Consider the following 21,818-nt stretch of genomic DNA (forward strand, 5'->3'; position numbering starts at 1 on the left):
TTAGCTTTATCTAATGTCAATTCACTGGAATTCTTGACATCTGTGAGTAGTTAGTAGTAAACCTCCAGCATGAACCAGAGATAGTGGTATATGCTGTACTTATGACAAAAGACTTTTAAAAGCATTGCAATATACAATTAAAACTGTAAATTTTTAAATTGTACTTATTTTATGGTTTATATTAACCATTTTAAGTAGAACTATCCTGATGAAACGGGAGAAAGGGCTGAATAACAGAAACTAAATGCAGCATCAATGTCACAGTTTAAGTATTCAACAAGAAGTTGCAGTACAAGAAGGCTGACAGCTGGGAGGGAGAGGAGCTGCTTATTAGCACAGCAGGACTGCAACTTAGAAATTGTGAAACAATACGTAAAAGAAAATTGGAGATAAAGTTAGGAAATATTATGATTTTGAGGGGGGGGGAAAAGTCCAGGAAAAGCTTTTAAGCACACTAAAAGCACACAAAAACACAGGGTCAGTTTGTGGACTAATTACCAAAGGAAGAGGAATAGATCCTTATTATTGAGTGTCTAGAATCTAGGGTTAAATATTACAGTGGGATGCAGGATACACACAGAAATAGAGTGCAGGACCACCTCATGTAGGATCAGCGTCAAGATAACAATGTAGATTACACAGGGAAAGCAAGAGGTAGAATAAATAGAGAATATAATAAAGAATAAATTGAGAACAGAGAAGACAACAGAAGATGAAGAAGTTTTCCCTGTATCTCATGCCTGTTATTTTATGAAAACAGAACCATTACTTACGTAATTGAGAAAAAAAATGTAGAATTTGGAATCTTGTGCTTATTACCAAATTATGGGATAACTGTTCTTTTCCTTTCATTTAATGACTCTTATAAATTTAGCTTGTCATTCTTTTTTTTTTTTTTTCCATAATGAAAAGATAATGGAGGAAAAAATAAAGCTACCCTGATCACATCTGCTCTTTCCTTTAGGAAAGGCTGTAACTGATCCCCTCTTTTCTATTTTAACTCCTGTATAGTGTTAACAGCCTTCTTTCCAGCCACTACCTCCACAAAAACCTGCATTGTTGCACTTACTCGTGCAATATAAGAAAATAAAACCATCTGAATGGTTCAAGCTGTAGTATGCAATGCACCATAACAATCTAAGCTTTTCACTGCTACTGATGTTTCCAGGGTAAGAAGCAGCAAAAATTGCCTTTTAACGAGAGGTTACTAAAATAAATAACAATTCACTTTACAGAAGGCACGACAGAAGCCAGGCCTGCTGAGGTGTTGTCCTGAATACAGAGCTCAGGTATCATGAGGCTGAGGAACTTTCCACCCTTAATAATCAGACTGGAAAAGTCTGCCTATCTGGCAGAGATGAGCCAAGCACTCGCTTGCCCCATGTGATCAGGCTTCCAAACCTTAACTATCCCCCACTGACCAGACAAGGAGCCTACTCTGATGTTGGCAGCAAAGACAGCTGGCCAGCAGCCATCTCTCTGCAGCTGAAACATGCTGAGTAGCAGTCAGTCTGTGGACTACTGGAAAGATAAAGAAGCACTGAAATAAATGAACTAGTAAGATAAACTTCAGTTTTCTTCCTAGTAATTTCTTAACTTTCAGTTGTTTTGTGTGTGTATAAAAAAATCAACCCCAATACCTGCCATGTTTTTTTTTTTCACCAGAAACTTATTAATGACAGTGAAAAACATTTTGGCCTCTCCCTCATTCACTACATATAAACTGCTTTATCTCATTTCGTAAATGTAATTTTTATTCTGACTTTTGTTTCCATAAATATTTTCAGTACCAACTCCTCTTCAACTTAACCTTTCCACAAGCTGGTTTCTAATGTTCTTCTAGAGTACCTTGAATCATACAGGTAAATGGCTGTATTTTTCCTACTTTCCCTTCAACTCATGGGATAACTGAAGTAGCAAGATAAACAGACAACTCGCTCTCAAAAAGTTCATCAAGAATTTGTAGGACTGCATCTTTTCAGCATTTATTAACTGGATCTATAATGTTTCAAAGGAAATTCATATGCAGAGAATTCTACTGGGGGAGTCTGAGAGGCTGGGAAGCTGCTCCATCACAGCAATTTGCATTACTGACTGGTGCTGGTTTTGACACTAAGCACTTGGCTCAAAGAGTGTGAAATTAGCAGACTCATGTTGCTAGTGCTCCATGAACAATCACTGCATCATTGAAGAAGAATGATTACCAGCTGTCACCTCATTTTCACCTTATGCATTCTATATTCCAAACTTTACAGCAACAGTATTTTTAACCCTTATCTTTACATTGCCGATGATGACAGGATCTAAACTCAAAGCAACATAGGAATGGAGCTAAATTTTAGCATTCTTATTAGTCATTCGGTGTTAAAGAGTTTATATGCCACAACTTAGGACATATACATTTTTACTTTTTCTACCGACCAGTTCTCACATGAAGCGAGTTTTCTGTCAGCTCCAGCGGGTAGCAAACCAAGAACATGTTTACCTCTGGGAGTCTGAAGTTTGGTGTTTTGCAGTTAAAAACCTTTATTCTAAGATATAAGTACTAAGGCATATACATTACATGCAAAGTTACACAATTCCAGATAGTAAAAGTCCAGGCATTTTCCCCCTGATTCCCATAGGAAATATATTCTTACAGACTGAATGGTGAAGCAAAATGTAGAAAGATCAAAGCTAAACAATAACAGGTCTATGCAAGAAGTATGAAGAAAAGAGATGAAGCAGTATTTTAAAATAGTAGAGGGATTCATTTTCAGTAGTAAGAAATCATGTTAAATAGGCATTTTCTACACAGATACATTTTTAAGCTATATTATCACCTGAGATAGTATGTAAGAAAAACTTTGGAACCGAAAGCTCAGGTTTGCTGAATAGAAGGTGTTGTCATAGTTTGTAATCAGAAGTTCATTTGCTACAAACAGCATATGACTTTCTTAATTTGCCTAGCTAAAAGAGCATTCAGCAGCTTAACTACCAACATCTGAGAGGATTTGGAGTCCATGAATCTAATTCTTCACTTCATGTCAAATTAATTCTACTGAACAGTAAAAGAGATGGAGAGTCATGTTCTTTGCTGAGTCCCATGAATACTTCCCCTCTTTCACCTATCGCTCTGGATGGATCTTGGATGATGCATTTTTAGTAGCAGAAAAAAAACACTCATGTCTTATGTTCTTTGGTGGAAGCATTACAAGAAAGCAAGTCACGAGTTCTCACATACAAGTGTTAGCAATCAGGGTACCAAGTAACTAATAGGAAGACTCGCCAAGGCCACCATCAAGGCTGGTGTCACTACTGCACATCATCACTTGGACATATGGGTTTTAATTACTCTGCATTACACTAAAAAGTTCTGTCTTGAGACTTGGCCAAAAAAAATGAAGTACAGATGACTCTGCAACTGTTTGTCAATATCAGCAAGGGAAAGGAATAGGTTTTCCAAGGCCTCTTGTCCCCTTCCTGATTTTATCAATCGCATGAAATCCTGTAAAAATGGTCTCCTTTCAATATCAGTAACAGAAGAGAAAATTAAAAGGAAACGCACATGTATCCACACAGAGCCTAGCTCAGAGATGGGTATATTCTAGAAGTAAAGAATGACTGGATGCCCTAAGCTAGTACAGAACACAAGGAGATGGAGAATTAAAGATAACCAAAGCTGTGCAGCCTGAACAAACCCTTCTGGTTTGACCTGTATGTGAAATCAAGGTAATACAATCAGTCAGTTCAGCTACCAGTAAGACAAACACATACATCTCTTCAGTGGTTCTTAAACTGAGAATGTTATTAACAAGAAAGAAAATTAATGATATAAAACAGTAAAACTGGATCTGTTACTTAATGCTTGTTATTTTCAGGAATAATTAAAAATAGATGTATTTTTAGATATATTTATGAAGTGCTTAGAAATTTTTGGAACATTTTACTCATGCAGTTCATAGATCTTAGAAATTTTTGGAACGTTTTACATAGTTCATAGATCTTTACAACAGTATTAGCTGAATACATGCAGACACGTACATATTGACAGAAATAAAACAGGGTTCAAAAAATACCTCCTTTTCTGCCATTGAAGTCAACGTTAAACTTTGTTGATGAAAAACCCAAAGGTAACACTTTTATTAAAAAACTAACATTTATTATAGATATGAAATAGTGTATTACAGTCATTCTGAAGCCCTCTCTTTTTTTTTTTTTTTTTCTTGTAATGGAGTAAATTTTGCCAGAAGCCCACATAAGATCTATGTAAATAGTGAACAACTCTGCACAGGCAGAAGTTGCATAAAGAAAGCAATGCAAAGGGATACTTCATCTGGTTTCCTTCTGAACATCTATAACATTTTTTTTGGGGGGGTGGGGGACAGAGAGAGAAAGAAAAGATTTTTTTAAAAAAAAGCACCCAAATCTTTAGCTCTTGATAAAGAATTTTCCAATACAATGTGACATATGGTAAGTGTGTGAGCACGTGTTGGAGGAGGAGACGGTGGCTCAATGGATTAGTCATTTGCCTTTCACCTCTGGAAGCATAGTTAAACTCAGTCCTGACCAGAGTTGCACAGTATATTCCAGATGGCTAAAGTGGGCCTAATTAAAATGAATTCAGTGATGTCACCTCAGATCTAAGTGAATCGCATGCACCACTCATTTGGCATTTTGGCAATGTCAGCTCACAAATGAAATAAACAGATTAAAATCCTCCCTTAAGTCTTTCAGGACAACAGTCACTCCACATAGAAATACATGCTATCATAACTAGATAATGTACTTTTATAATTCTATTATCTTTGTTGTTGTTTGGTGTTTTTTGTTGTTGTTGTTGTTTTTTATTGTAATTAATGTATTATTCTAATACAAAGAAACGTTAAATGAGACTTGCATGTGAGGCAAATCAGTAGAGCAACATTTCAGTCAGATGATTCAGTGGATATACACTGATTTGAACCAGCTGTGAATCTGGCAACATAATTTTTAAAAATAATTTATTTTAACAAAATCTTTTTCTTTTTATGTAGACGTAAATCAAAACAATACAAATCCCAATTACAAAGAAATACTTATACAGAAGTAAGAAGTATTGCTAATGCAAATACTACACAAAATCATTCTTCACAATTCCTCTCTAAGTTAAATATTGGCATCTTCTAACCTTCACAGTTTGGAAAAGCATGGTAGGAAGGGGCAGAAAAGGTCTTGTGTACCCTGTGCACCATCTTAGCCATGTGTCTAATAAGATCTGTGCATTCTGAGAACTTGTAATGTAGATATGCTGAAGTAGGGTAGCTTTTTCTTCCCCACCTCATTTAAATTCAAAAATATTTTATTTCATAGTAACGATGTTTTCTCTCATCTGAAATAATGACTTTTTTGTGTAATATTATACACTTAGGAAATGTAACCTCATGTATATTGTGAGGGTTGTTTTTTTTTGTAAGTTTGTTTTTTCTTCCAACATTTCATCAATGGATAGTGAACTGCTGGGCCCACAGAGATCTCCAGACCACCAGCTCATGTATTTGAAAGGCATCTGTTTATTTTTAAAATGCAAATGCAGCCTACCTCAAAGACTGACTTGCAAGAAATGAACAATCTGAACAAGTCAAGAGGTTTCCAATCAGGAGCTGTGTTCCTCCTTTATATCAGGCTATGATCACTTGCTGTCAAAACCACTTAAACAATATCCTGGAATCTGAATGAAGTCCCCCCACAATTAAAATGAGCAGGATAATCCTGCAAGAATTATTCAGGCAAATCATTTTTCACACAGTTTAAAGTAATGATAAGGTCATTTACAAAAGAAATCAGCGCCTTTGAAATGCTGACTTGTAGACAGAGGACTGCCTGGAGGAGGGCCATAGATAACAGTGAAGACTGGCCTCCTAACACCACCCTCGCAGTCTTTGGAACTGATTCTGATGAAGAGAAGGCCCAATAAGGTTAATACCCCTACTTTGATCTCTGTCAAAGCGTACCAGCAAGAATTAATTTACATTTCAGATGAAAAAGGTTGACAGCATGAAAAGGCATCTTGTTTCTGGTATGTGAATGTGCTGTAATAGATCGGGAATTCTGAAAGGAAGTTCTGAGGAAGCTAAAGGGATAAGCCGAGCGGCTGCTTTTATTGGGAAAGAGATGAAAGGAAAACAAATTTCAATATGCGCTGTTCTGTAGAAACATGTAAGCCAAATGCTTCCTAAATTTCAAGGCCTGCTTGAAGATGGGGGTGGGGAAAGGAGAGGGAAGTACATATATTTTAATTATACGGTTTTGCTAATGTCTGGATGACAAATGCAAACAATAAATCTCATTGCCCAAAAGTCCTCATTTAAAAAAAAAAAAAAAAAAGCAAAGGTGATCATACTGAAAAGCTGCCTTGAAATATACATTTACATTATAAGATGTGCAGGGAAGGGAGAGATTTGGACTTGCTATTGTCTCCATGTCACAAGGCACTAGAGCAGTGTAACATAAACAAGAGAAAGATTACCAGTGTATTTTAAAACCTAGAAAACGGCCACCATTAGCAAGCATGAGCTTTGATTTTAAACACAAAATGATTAGCATGTAGAGAAGAACAAATGTGCACGAGAAGAAATTTCAAAAAAGAGGTCCTAGATAGAGGTTTCCAAAGGCAGACAGAAATGTGTTGAGGATTATTGTTATTGTACCTCATTGAGTGCAGTGCCAAAGCTAGGAGGAGTAGCCAGTGTAATTAATACAAACAGAGGTACGCTGTGTCACTCTTAACCCTATAGTCCTAATGCTCATTCACCCAGACTGGTCACTGAAACTGTCAAGTGCCAGGTTACAAAGGAAGACACTGTGTGTGGTGGTGGAAAGAGTGCTAACAGCATTGCTCCAGTGTTAGGTCCAGAGGGCTGAAAAGGACAGAACTGTCCAAATTCAAGGGTGTGCGTACCCTCCCACTGCCTCTGCCGTGTTCAACACAGTGTCTCAGAGATGACAGGAAGAAACACAGCTCTGAATCTCTTCCATGTGTGCAAACAGCAGAATAGATCATTTGCTTTCTCTAAAGAGTTAGTATTAAGCATGAATCTCCTACATGCCTAAGAAATCTGGCTGGATAAAATTCTAAGGCAGAATGTCCCCTACAGCCTCCAAGTGATACTGCTACACAGCAGCTGCCAAGGGAATCTGAGTTAACTCTCATCTTAAATACTGCTAATAGTGGGAAAGTGAAGGGTCAACTGTTTCACTTTCCTTTTTATAGCAAAAGGCTATCATAAAAGTCAGGAAATCATAGCTCAGGTATGGCCAAGCATGAATGTTGCAAATACTCCAGAAAACAGTTGCATGTGGTATTTTAAGACCTGGTCTCTGTGGTATCACGAATACAATAAATGACAACACAAAGGAGAGGATGAAGGGGAAAGAATGCTTATGCAGTCCCTCAGTGCTTGCTGTAATAGGAAGAAAACATTTCTCCTTAACATTTCTCCTTTACAGTTCTCCATTGAATAGAATACTCTGCATTTGACCCTAGAGCTATAGTTTATGATTATACATAACTGTATGCACACAAAGCTGTAACTTACTATTTTAACCTAATGTTAATCTGTTCCTTTCTGTAACCAGATTGGTATTCTACTGTCTGCTGAAAGTCACACTGATACTTATTTTCAGAGTAGGAAATTTAGGTAAAAGAAAAAAAAAGTTGGATTTACTGGAAATGGCTTGACAACAGAATAAAGTAAAAGAATATTGATAACTTATTTTTCAGACTAACTTCAGGCTATATGATAAAGACTAGAGAGGTGACAGCTTAAGGAATTATAGCAGAGGCAGAAGCAGCTGGTAGAATAAAGGTGGTGCCTCGGTTTATTTGGAAACACATTTGATACAACTCTTTTCTGATCAGCTACAGTCTTTCACCTGGGGTTGGACAAGGAAGGTGTATTACACTGCATCATATGGAGGCTGCTTCACACTAGCAGCATGCGAAAACACCACTGAGTTCACGGCACTGGTTCTCATATTTCTGTGCCATATGGTACCCTGCTCTCTGCTAGAGACCTACACAGCCCTATGGGCCTGTTCCTCCAATAATCTCTTTAAAGTTATTCAAATTCATATTGATATGGCTGCATAGGAGTCTGGAAAAGAGTCAAAGACTGGCCAAAGCTGGCAAACTCAGCAAGCAGTTGAAAGGGAAACTTGGCAACCTGCCAGGACCGGAGCTTAATACAAAGAAAGAGAAATGCAGGTCCAGTGCGTCCAATCCACACTTTCAGTCAAACAAATCCAGTGCTTCATACTAGCTCTACACATGATTGAATCGTACTGATTGTGCTAAGAAGAATCTTAAAAAATTAACTCAACAGCTTTTAATTTGTATATTTTGATTGCAGAAAGGTACTCAGAAAAATCCCGAAGTATCCTGTCACCTATGTCATTTGATACTGAAGAACAAATAATGTTTTTGACAGCTTTTGTTTGGGCTGTGTGTATTTCTCTTGGCTATAAACACTGACACATGAAATCACCCACAACAAAATAGGTGTTGGCAACTGAAATAATGTTTTAATTACCTGCTTGAATATGTATAGCAGCATCAGTTCTTCTGTTCCTTATTTCCTTGTACTTCCTGCGAGCTTCATATCCTCTCCAGGCTAAAAATACAAAACCATGTGCTGGAAATTACATTTATTTAAGGAAGTGCTACAGAGTCTACAGAGTCAGAGATGTGCTGAAACTTTCATCCCTTCTGCCACAACCACTCCAGCCCCCACTCCCAGTACCTCTTCCCCACCCACCCACATGTTGAACTCTGGGTTCATGACTGCAGCATTCACATCCTTGCAACTTCAAACACCGCTTCACTCATCCAAATTTTAATCGTCACCATGTGCTCACTGATGTCCTAATCCAAAAGGCAAAGGTCCATGATAATTGTGCATTATCAGTCAGCACAAGAACTCCCCTTCTCACACAGCTCCCCAAATTCAATATAAGGAAGCCTGCTAGACTACTGGAAATCAGCTTTTTATGCCCACCCCATGACTTACGTTATCTGTAAGTCTGGTACACATGAGAAAGGAGAGAGGGAAAAGAGAGAGGGGGCCAAGATACTGCATTTCATCTATGTGCTGCATGCTAGTGTAGACACACCTAACAATTTTCCATTTGTGCACAGGAATCACATCCAAAATACTAAAATATTTAAATAAAGACATTACTGAATGCTAAGATGACACCTTATAAGTAAATCAATAATATTTGCTTCAATTAGCTGGAGAGAAAAGTAACTCTGGTTATTTTGATTTCATAATAAACTATTACATATGAATAAATAACGTGCATACAATTTTACAGCTTGAAATGCCAACATACTCAATGAAATAGGGAATGTGAATATTTACCTGACTGTATGGTAACAGCACTATTTTCTCTTTTCTCTTTGACTTTCTTGTACCTCCTTGCTCCAAGCCATCCCTTGATATAGGCTTGCATGACCACCACTCTTCCTATAACTTCCCGCAGGAACAAATTTAACTGTTCTATGTGGTAATACTTTAGAAAAACCTGAAATGGAACAACAAATTCAATATTACATGTGGGTAGTAGCATCACCTATTGTATTTTGCTTTTTCATTAATCTTAGGTCAGCCTATTTTAGGGCACTGTTGCTGGGAAAACTTGTAAAATGCCAGTTCCTGATATATATCTTGTGAATTAAATATTTGCTCTCAGTGTGTTTGTGGAACTTCGTTACTGCACTGCTTATGATTACCCCATTACAAAAACAACAACATATTTACCCCTTTACAATGTAAATTGGTCAGGGGGATGCTTTCATATACCCACAATTTTGAAATACAGACTTTCTTGATAGCGGAAGGATAAATCCTGTAGTATATTTGTTTTTAGACAATATTGTCTAACAACATCCCACTTAAGAAGGCAAATCCTATGAGTAGTTATACACACTTTACCTGCGTCTTGAGCAGGAAATCTCTCCTTGTTGTTCCTTTGTGCACCATAAAACAACTCAGGATACAACATAACTTTCTTTTCACAGAAGTCAGCCACCCCTTTTTAAACCCTGATCAAAGGCTCTTTTATCAAAGAGCCAGAAAATCTCACCTGAAATTCCACAAGTAATGTACTAACCAGGCCAACAGGATGGGCCAGAGCGTGAAGTTTCAGTCATGCCATGATTAATAGCAGGAGGAGCTTCAGGGGGACAATACCACAGCAGACACTGACAGATGTACTGTCCTTACCAAGGCAGCCACGTGCAGAGCACACTTTGGGGAGGTACCCAGTGCACCTTTCCTCTTGTAGCATGAACTCAGCTAGCTTGGGAGGGCACCAGTGTAACCTGGGAGGCTAACTTACTGGAACAAATTCCTTGCTCTTTTCTTCATTTATGCAGTACTTTGCAAACCACTATTAGACATGTTTTGCGCTAAAAGGACACTATCCTTGATAAATGTTAGCACACTCTACCTTGGTTTTCCCAAGAATCCAGTTTTCTAATTTAGATTTCTCCAAAATGGCAAGACAGTTTTCTCTGCTACCAAGGGGAGTCTCATGTGCCTTGAAAGCAAGGTAGTAATACCTGCAAAGCCAAATGACAAAGAAAGAGTTGACTCAACAACAAAGATATACTTTCACTGTTCTTCACTAGCATAGAGCTGTATCTCCAGAACTCATGGGCCAAATTCTTACTTATACTCAATACTCTTCATAAATCAGCTGTCCTGGACTTATATTTGAAAATATACATGGCAAAGGGAAATAATTTTTACTAGGGTGGTGACAAGAATCTGCTGCATTGTAGAGATCCCCATCTGGGGTACATATAAAGGTCTTTCACAAACCAGTACAACTTAGGAAATACCCAAGGTTGCTCTGAATTTCTCAGATGAGTGAAAGAACAACAGAGAAAATGAAAAGTGATAGAAATCAGAGTACAAGAAAGGATGGCAAAATAAAACATTTTGCATAATGTGTGTAAAATAAGCATACCATCTACAGAGTGGCATACTTCTGCACAGTTACATATGCAAGCTATACTTGCAAATCTGCAAGTCTGCTGAACAAGCAGTTACTACCTGGTATTCAGTGGCCCTTTATAGATTTCTGAGTGGGAGAAAAAGTCACATAGTAATATCCAAGAAAGAGAAAGACACCAAAGATATGGTATTCATGATCTGAGGTCCGTTTCTCTTGAGAAATGCCAAGAAAGGGTATTCCATCAATAGAATCGTTCAGTATGTTAGTTACTTGCATTGCTCATTTTTCACAAAGAAATGTAAGTGGCCTTGGCATTCTTTGGGAAACAGAGGTCCACTTAAGAAGTCCGAGGGTTCCTGAGCTTGTAACAAGATCACCTCCATCAATGGCACCTAGGTAATTTCCATTTTCAGTATGACTAATAGAACGACTGCAGATATTCAGTCTGTGAAGAGAAAGGCTAGTACTAGTAGGGCGGGCAGTACACAGTCTATATTAGTGATAATGACTGAATATTGATGCTGAGAGGCTGCTACTGTGTGCGAAAAATAAAGATTAGTTTACAGTAAAAAAAACTCTCATATCAGTCTTAATTTACAGAAAACAGGATGCTCAGACTGCCTGAATACTCACCTGTGTTTCATACCTCTGGAAGAGGTCATATTTATGCATAATTAAAACAATTGGCATTGCTACCTTATCAACAAGGATTTTTACCAATGCTGATGGTTAAACAAAACTAGCAGCTATTTTAAGGAAAAAAAGTGAACCCCTCTTCATATGAATTTAATCATTTTTAATATGCAGAAGGATTTCTGTGGTTATGTAAGTCATTAGGCATCGTGTCTTTTTTCTGTTTGATTGGGACAAACAATGGAATGATTACAATGAACTTTAGTGGCCTTCAGATCAGGCCCATGGTAAACAACATTGACTTTTGTTTTGTTCATGTTCCCTTGTTCACATGAAATGAACAGCCCCTAACAATTATGTGAAATAAAATTATGGTGCAAATAGTTAATGAAAAAGGGATGCAAACATGTTTGAACTGAGCAGACATGAGGAATGACTGCAACAAGCCCTGCCTGTAAAGCCACCATGCGTTTGTGAAGGATGTTTTTACAGTATTTAAGTCACTATTGCAGACAATTATGTTACGTAACAGCAAGACCATGGACAGTTAATTTAAAAATTTAAGGTTATTTTGCCACAAGTACACAGCTAGATGGTAGCAACTGCCACCTCATCTCTCATTTATGAACCACCATGTGTCTTCTTTGTCTTTATTAAGTTACACTTCTGCAGAAGCTTCTCTATTTACTTTGTGTTTGAAAGGAATTGGCAGGTTCAGCAAACTGTTATCCTAATTATTAGCATGGGGAAGAACCATCACCTGTTCCTTGAAATAAAGAGAGGAATCTGACCAGTGAACCTCAAAGACAGATTCCTCTGCAGGCACACAGAGGCAAGAAAAAATCCTACCTCATACTGAAGAAAATACAGAGAAGCAATTATAAAGAATGGAAATAGACTTTTAAGGCAAGACTTTTTTTTTTTTTATCAGGAGAATATGATTTTCAAATATTAGCTCCAGTTAATCTCTAGAGATTAGCTCCAGTTGTCACAAGAAAGAAAAAAGAACCACTAAAAGTCAATAAAGATCAAAGGGGAACAAAATGATGTCTGAAGGAAGAAGCACTGGAATCAGTCCTGGACCAGAGACATAGATATTCACCAAGTGGAAACATTGCCCACTCTGAATAATGACAGGAGATTATGTATTACCGAGTCAAGGTTTTTAATGCAGTAATTTTCTCAATAAGATGATATTGCAAATTCTTTACCCAAGTCCTTCAAAATACTAACAGTCATGGCATTTAGCAGGTATGGAGAAATGTGGTGGATTTAAAAGAAAAAAAGCACATTTCCTCCACTTTATCACTCAACTTATTGATGCCTGTTTTCACAAAACAAACAACATTCCAAGTTGCACTAATAAAACTCAGATTTAAAATATACATACCCCAAACAATTTGCAATAGTGTGCAATTTTATCACATGCTTGGCAGATATGTCAGGGAAGTTGCACCGATTGTGAATTGCTTTTTGATTCAAAGGCTCGTTCAGATAGCCTTGTCATTTATACATATGCGTAACTTAAGCAGTTCATTTCCTTTCTTAGAAGGAAGGATGATTCAAGTCAATGCTAATATCAGTTTTCTGCTTGTTCATACATCTTTTAAGACGTTGTAGTTTAATACCATTGAGCAGTTTTTAGATAGCACAAATTTGATAAAATAGTCAAGGAAACCCCCGTAATTTTTAAATCTTACTGTTTTATCAATGACAAGCAAATGCTTTGTTTTCTACACACTGTCTGTTTTCATGATTAAATCACCAACTACAAATGCACACGTAATCTGACTTTATGTGCTCACTGTATCACAACATACCTCATGCCATATAGGGTCAAAAAACTATTCTACCAAATCTAAGATCTTTGTATGGCAATAGACCAGATTCAATATTTTGGAGGAAGGTAAAATGTTTCACCTTAATGTATCTGGTGAAAGTTTTAAAATATTATACGTGGTGAAATGGTAGTGAAAACCAAACCTGTGGGTGAACTACAACTATGTTCATTTTGATTTAGTGGCCTAATTACATTTCTATCATACTTATGTAAATCCACTGTACTGAGATTACAGAGAGCGACCTCTATTTACATCATTTCACCAACAGAAGAAATCAGATCCTTAACTGTAGAAAGGTAAGGCTAAAAATATTATTCATTTCCACATGGAATGAAAGTTTCACAACTCTACTTTTTTATTTCCACATTTGTTTTTGTTCTTCCAATAGAAACTACCATGGTCCAGAACACTGTAGTGATCTTCTAGGTTAAGCCAATGTTTTTACGTCTATTTAAAAAAAAAAAAAAGTTTCTAGTCCTTCATGTGTTGTTATATCAACACAGAAGGTCTTAATGAAAGAGCAATGAGCAATTTAGTTTTACCAGAAAAATACAGGTAATTTAATTGTAACTGACACTAGATTTATATTCAGACATTCATATTATGTCCTAAATGCACAAAAATACTATTGAAGGACATACACTGTGAAATCTACCTTGAAGTATTTTGAATTCAAGATAAAGAAACAATTTTACACCCTGTTTTGGAAATAAATACAAGGGTGAAAGAAAGACTTAATATAGAGAAGAAAGAATGATAGTCTTACTCCCGAGGCAGCTTGCTAAACTGGCTGCAGGTTAAAGTAATGCTGTTCCCAGTGCTTAAATAAGGTACCATCTAAATGGGATCTTGGCACTGTTTTGCTACATTTAAATATAATAATAACCATAAGGACTCTTACAAACAACTTTGCATGAGATTGGAGACATACTGGTGGACATGAACAAAGGATAAAGTTGGTAGGATTTTCTTCTTCTGATGCACATGGTAACTCTTACTAACAATCCTGAGTATCTGAGTGACTATAGAAAAACAATTATCCTGGTCATAATTAAGAAACTGTAGTGCTTCTGTGTAACCGGTACTACTGTTTTAAGTACTAAATGGTTTCATTTGTTTTGAAGTAAAGACAATAAATCCTTAAGTGCCATATTTGTGCAAAAACATATTATTTTTTGAGTTATCCATCCTGCTTGAAAATTCCCTAAACATGAAATATTCAACTATATTTCCTAAAAGCCTTTGACTAATCACATTCCCAGTAGCAGTAAGAGAGAAGTAATTTCCCCTCAGAAGAACTGATTTCTCAGCTGATGAAACTCTGTTTGAAATTATGTATTTCTTAACCAGTGGTTCTTATACTGCTCTACAAACTATCCTGCATGGACGTTGATAATATTCTTGTGCAAAACATACATTAGAGTGGAATTAACTGTACTTAACGGTAATTAGGCATAAAAGAAAGTTTTTTAAAAGTTGAATTTATCCCCAGATAAACAATTGCAAAGCTAGGACATGCAGAGTTAAGGTTGAAGACATCCAAGTATGCTAAGACATGGAAAACTTCAGAATGATGCCATGTGTTAACTATCAGATTATGGTCAAGACATTTTAGTGTTGGTGGTTTTAACTTAGATAAAATGATTGCAAAGGAACAGTTCAATTTCTCTCCTCTCCAACTCTTAATGGTGAACTGTGGAAGTGATCACTGAAGAGCATTTAAACAGCACCATTAACTACTGTAACAGCGTCTCTTACTAAAGTTCCCTTTCCATTCCAGACTTAAAGTCAGAACCAGCTCTACACAATTATGTCACCAAAGTAATGATTAACCATTTTTCTCTTTAAAAAGAATCTGTACTAAAATATGCTGGCCTGAGGTAGAAAATGGACAATGATATGTGAAAATCTTGAGGTGTGAGAAGGGAAAAATCCCTTCCTAACAAGAACCCCCTCAGCCTCGCAAGGGGTATTCTCAGTGTTCTAAAGGACATTTGTTTCTTCTCAGCCCTAGAGTTGGAAAGTTAAAAAAAAAAAAATTAATAACCACCATGTTTTTGAGCACTGAAAGAGCCTTTCAATAACTTTCATAAATTCCTAATTTGAATTGCTTGTCTTACCTCTTTCAGAAACTTTCCCAGTAGAATTTATAAAACTAATTACATTGAACTCTATATTGAGAGTATAAATCAAAAAATGTAACTGAAAAATGACAGAAACATCTACAATACTCTTAAAAACCACCTATAATACTCTTCAGTAAAAGATACCTAACACATGCTGTAAATCATCATATAATCACAGAATCAAGGAAATACTCCCAGAAAAGCATAATTTAGTCCTTGCTGTATATATAATTTGTAAGGGATTGTCAGACTTTTCTCTCCCAGGGGTTTTGAACCTTCTCTACCCTGCAACTGTTTACCAGTGTTCTGTGGATGACAGGAGTCTAGAAAGCAGATGTGGAAGACACAGTAGATTATCATATGTGAAGTGTACAGAAATAGTATACAGATCTGGTGAAACCTTAAAACCACTAAAAGAAATAACAAACGCTTCCATGGATTATAGTAAGATCAAAATACATGGGTTTTCCAAGTTTTGTCTCCAAAAATCACTGGAGGACTTTGGTACAGATTAGACTCAATGTTAAAAAGTTTGCATTTAGAATGTACCATTTTAAGAGTAAGCATTTATTTTTCTCTGTAGCAAATCTGTTCACTACTAATTTAATTCAGTGCTTCCCTGATTTTTAATAATAAACAAGACAGAAGAAATGTCAGAAGAAATGTAACACAGAGAATTTGGAGACTGTATTGGTACCAGGTGTACCAACAGTGACCTTATGCAAATGCGCTCTGTGAGATCGAAAAAAGCAGAACCAACCTTATTGGGATCATTGTTACAGTAAGATCCCTGGCATTGTCACGAGTGTATGATCTGAATAACATCACCTGGCTATTAAAAAGAAAGTGGCACTCATAGGAAAAGCGCACCCTGCATCCTAATGCTGTACAAAGAACTTTAATGCAGAATGTAAACTGGCAGAGAAGTACAAAGAAAGAAAAAAATACAATCCTTATATGAAACTTGTACAAAACTTCTCAACGCACTCCTGTGTGCTTATGAGGCACTTGATACCTGACAGCATTTAGCACCACTAGACTCTCAAGTCTCTTATCTTTCAACGCATGATAGAGTATATGCTGCATTACAAAGACTGTATACAGCTGGGGGATATGTAGCAAGCACACACCAGCACATTACATCACATTATGTGAAATTCCAGGGGCCTGGGCACTGGGATATAGCAAGGAGTGTCTCATCTAGTGGGACTTTCAATGCAGGTCCCCACTAAAAAGCACACCTCCCTTAGCTGCTGTGCAGTGCATGGTCCCTGTGTGCCCCTGCAAGCCAGGCACACCTGGCTGCCTGAACAGATTAATAACCCGTGTCTGAAACCTGGGATTCCAGCCTGAGAAAGGGGACATGGTGCTTTCACAGCAAACACGTAAGACAGACACATGACGGTATGGGGTGTAAGACAAGGCCAGTGAATTGCCTAAGACTTGATAAGTCCACAGTGTTTACAGGGGCTGCAGATTACATTTTCCTACTTGAAGTAAAAGAATATATTTGTTTATATACTTAAAACAGATGATTGTACCCTTGGCTAAAGTACCATTGCATGAATGAGTTACAACTAAGTCCTCTCCTCACCACCTGTTTTTTAACCCAATACTCTAACTTCCAGGTTTGCAACAATGTGAAATCATCTGTTCTACATGAAAACAGAAGACAGTAAAGAGTAACATTTTGGAGCTTTATCTTTTGTTTACTTCCCACCTGATAAACCCTGAATGGTACTGTTGACTGCCTTTGATTGTTTTGTCCTCATATTTCCTGCTAAGAGTTTACAAAACAGCATTATTGAACCGCAGATAAGAAGCACACCTATTTGTTTAATAACATCAAGGGAGAAAAAGTGCTGGCTCATCCATTTTGTTAAGTTACTCAAAAGGATCAAAATACCAATTAACTTGCTCGCTTACAAAATCTTTGATATCCTCAGATTTACTGACATTTTGAAACTCTTGTTCATACTTGCCTAATGTCTTTTTGATTATGAACAAAGAAGTGCCAATCTGTTTAGCATTTGACCTGTTTTCTCAAACATTTTTATGTATTCAACTACTTACTTCCTAAAAACACTTGACTAGTCATGGCTCTAAGTGGAAGAAAAAATGTTTCCTCTTCTACCTTTTTTAAGCAGTGCTCATCATTTTTTTCTAGAGTATAATGGAACAGAATTTGTTTAAAAATAAAGCATTTACTGAAAAAAGGAGCAAGAATAACGCCTCCCACCCCTCAGTTATATTCTGAATTCAGTCAGAAAGCCATCTGTGCTGGTGGTCAAATTGCTAGATCTCTACCCACTTCCCTTGTACTGACTTTCTTTCCTGAAGGAATTGCACCAGGTTGAACTAAAAAGTTGGGGAGTATCCAACAAGAAGTTAAACACAACTTGCCTTTATCTGCAGGAATGGAAAGCTATGGATGATGCTGCTTTTATTACCATTACTTTTCAAGGCTGTACTCAAATTCAGTTCATTTTTAAATGAGAAAATTCTTCTGATAAGAGGAGGCCTAATTTCCTCTCAATTTACACTAATTTCAGTGGAGTTAATCTTTGTTCACTTATGTGTAAATTGGATAAAAGTTAAGGTTAATAATTCCCCTTTCAGCCTCTTTGGGATGTTGCAAAGATGTGTTAGTGATCACAAAAATTAATCTCTTTATTAAAACTGCTTTCGAATTGTGTGACCTTACTAAAATTAGTCATGTAACACACAAATGGAAGGTGGGGGGAAATCATATCTGAGAATGAAATTACTTTGATGGACAAATGAACACGTTAGTTATCCTTCCTCAGATATAAATCTGTTGTGTATTTCTGTTACATATTAATTTAGCATACTAATACATTACAAATCAGAAAAATTCTTAATTTTTCAAAATGAATTGATTAAAGCTTATTCTTCAACATTTCTCAGTGCAAGGACCACAGATACACAAGCTCAAATGACTGATTTACACACGTGAATATACTCAGTCCCTGGGTTTTTAGAAAGGCCTGTGAAACTCTGTCTCTTCTTTCTCAAAAACATAGTCAGCTACTTCCCTCTAGCATCATATGAATGATTTGTTTTCAGCAGATTCATTAACTCTGTGTTGTCTGAATGAGCAATCTCCTGTACAGAAGATATCACTAAAGGCTTGATTTAGCCATTTGCCACTTGTTCCTACTGTTGAGGGGCTGACTGCTTGAAGGCACTACTTCTGTTCCATTATTATCAGCCTTACAGACTGGTAAGCAGTAAACACTACACACAAAAAAGTGTATTTTAGCTCTAGAGGAAACCATAATGACACTATAAACCTTATTTCCTGAATCAGATTTAAAACTTCTTGACACACGGATTCTTTCAGTATTAAAGCTAGTACACAGTAGCCATGACAAGGGTTCAGGTCAACAGAGATCTGGTTATAATTCATGATAACTCCAAGATACGTGACTATGAGGAAGCTGTTACGAGGAATATTTTTAAGTCAGAGATCTTTCTTGCACATGAATTTATTTTTTTTTCAGTTACAACACTACATTCATTACTAGGCTTATGTCAACGTACAGACACAAGCTCTTGACCTTTCCAATTACTATTCTTCATCCTGAGCACAAGTTGCTTTTTCATTTGAATTTACACACTTTCTGAGATAACAAAGAACTGGGGAAAAGTTGGGGGGAAGGAGTGAGAGGAAAAGGGATAAAAAAGGTGTAAAAGAGAAAAGGGACAGGGAGTGGTAAATATTTTTACATAATGAGCCTCCATAGGAACTACCCCAGTATGACATAGATTTGAAATCATGCCTTAGATTTTTCTAGTATGACTCCTGTATGCGCTAAAGGATGTAAAAAATCAAATTTGATAACTTATTCACAAAAATATTTTAAACCATTTTTTACAATGTGTTATATCTAAAATCAATATTGATGAAAATTTCTCTAGAATATTCCTAGGCTTTTTTTTTTTTTTTTTTTTTTTGATATAACTAACATTTTCAAGCTTGAAATTAACACTCTCATCAGACAGGGTTTTTTTTAAAACAAAATTTTTATATCAGTTCATTCTTAAGCATGTGAATCTTATTCATATGATGGCTGAAGCTCACTGACCTTCCAAATCCTTTTATTGTCTGAGCATGATGCACATTTTCACATGTTGCCTCTACTGAAGAAATCATGGAGACAGTCTTGCTACTGAATACTAAGTGCTCACTGCTGGTCTCACACTGACTTTTCTCCATTAGAGTTCTCAATCTGTCATGTAGTCTTTATCTCTGATAGTTACTGCTGTCATTAGAGAATCAGGCCACACATGTACAAACCAATGTTTGTAGAACCTTTCGTAATTAAACTTAGAATATATTTTACTGAATGGAGCTTTAAAACAAGAGCCATGTTATAGAATTCTTACCTTTTCACAAACTCTTCGAAAAGGATGCGATGAGAATATCCTTTTTGACGTATTTTGACAGTTTCCAGAATTCCAGTATATCGTAGCTGCAGTAGAACTCTCTCATGAGAAAATGTTAGTGCTTCTCGATCATCATTAGGTTTAATGCAGCGGATAAAGTGAGGTTGTCCAACAACCATTTTGGATAAAAGATCCATCAGGGAATACTAGTGAGGAAAAAAAAGGATATAGAGACTTAGCAAAAAATTGCAATGCAACTATATAAGCAGGAAATATATATTTGTAAACAGTATGGAATGATTGATTATATGCCAATCTGTAACATTAATGTTAATCCATATTAAAAAATTTTATGAATTTTTAGTTTTTGTCTAAAACCAGAACCTATTAAAAGTGTTCAATTGTTAAAAACAAATTATGATTCTAGTTTTTATTTCTCACCCCTTTCTCTTTATCTCTCCTTATATTACATTTCTGTAGTTTAAGAAGGCCCATATTACACTTTTTAATTAACAAGTGTCCTAACTATAATTCTACTGTAGGCACATTGGATCAAACAAATATCCCCAACAGGAGAACAGGCTTTATTGTGAAACAGGCAACCATAAAAAAATCACAGAAAATCATCAGGAAAGGGATTGCAAGAAGTCATCAGCTCTGTCCTCTTCCCACAGAGAGTACTGGATGTATCAGTATCATTTCAGACACAACCCTGTCTAATTTGTTTTTCAAAATCACTGATACAGACTGCATAACCTCCCTGGGTAAACTACTGAAGTGCCACATTATTGTAACTATTCATAATGTTCTTAACAGCTAACCTAAATCTTCCAGCTGAAATGTGGGCTGACTACTTCTTGCCCTATCCAACCTGAATATAGAAAACAATTTAGTCTATTGCATTTTACACTAAAACGAAAATATTGGTGCTTCTGCTCTATCCTCACCTCATTATCCTACTGTTTGATCAGTATTTGCTGCAAATACACTCAATCTTGAAGTTGCATACAATTCCAAGCTGACTGGATCTGGGTGTGGTCACTTGACTGCAGGCTGCATTCAGATCATGGTGTATTTTCAGACTCACTATGTTTTAATTTTTTTTAGTCCCCACATAGCTGACATGTAGGTTTTTGCAAGAGCACACTCATGCTATACTAGACACAATGATGATCCTTCTTGAGCAGGGGGCTTGGTCCAGATGACCTTCAGAGGTCCCTTCCAACCTGGCATTCTGTCATTCTGTAATGATACCTCTAGGTTCCCAAGTCTGGATACTTGTCCTTCTATCCTCCACACTGGGGCAACACCTCAGTACATATCAGCTGCCCCTGCACCTTTTTTTTATATTACTTTGCATGAAAAAGAAAACTGGTATTCATACACGGCATGAAGCTTTGACTCACACTGGCACGCACAACACTGTGTGCTTCCCCAATTACGCATGGTGTTATTGCAGCCCAAGGACCAACTACTCAAAACTTTTCTGTCTGTAATGACTGCAAGAAAATAATATCAACCAACAGACTTCAACTGGCATGAGGGGTTCCTGACTCCTCATCTGCCTGTTCCAACAGTCTCACTGCCTTCTCCTTACCTGTTTGATTTGAACACACTGGACAACTGCTAAAAACTTAACAATCTGTCTGATTTATAACAGTGCTTGCAAAAGATGGATTGTATTCATTATTATAAATGAGAAATCCTAGCCTTTAAAAGTAGGTATGCCTGAGCTGAAGGCCTTAATAATGGCAGCTATTTGCACAAAATCAGTCTTCTGTTCATAAACAGGCCTTTTCTAGACTTTCAGCATTTTAGATGGAAATAG

At 36.7% G+C, this 21,818-nt stretch overlaps 1 protein-coding gene across 6 annotated transcripts in view; it reads right to left on the reverse strand.

The window, feature by feature from the left end:
• Positions 1-21,818, reverse strand: part of MYO3B (myosin IIIB) — a 245,708-nt gene that overhangs the window by 98,474 nt on the left and 125,416 nt on the right. For 5 of the 6 annotated variants that reach the window (XR_007162477.2, XR_010832378.1, XR_007162478.2 and 2 more), the window contains 4 exons: positions 19,991-20,196; positions 10,471-10,582; positions 9,381-9,543; positions 8,550-8,630 (listed from right to left, as the gene is read on the reverse strand). Coding sequence is in view for 3 of the 6 variants with exons in the window: in XM_048061517.2 (XP_047917474.1) it covers positions 8,550-8,630; positions 9,381-9,543; positions 10,471-10,582; positions 19,991-20,196 (562 nt within the window). In the remaining 3 variants the exon portion in view is untranslated. Of the gene's footprint in view, positions 1-8,541; positions 8,631-9,380; positions 9,544-10,470; positions 10,583-19,990; positions 20,197-21,818 lie in introns of those variants that run through there. The other variant, XM_048061531.2, reaches the window with a different exon arrangement.

The sequence above is a fragment of the Anser cygnoides genome, chromosome 6, assembly GCF_040182565.1.
Source record: "Anser cygnoides isolate HZ-2024a breed goose chromosome 6, Taihu_goose_T2T_genome, whole genome shotgun sequence".
Taxonomy (NCBI): Eukaryota; Metazoa; Chordata; class Aves; order Anseriformes; family Anatidae; genus Anser; species Anser cygnoides.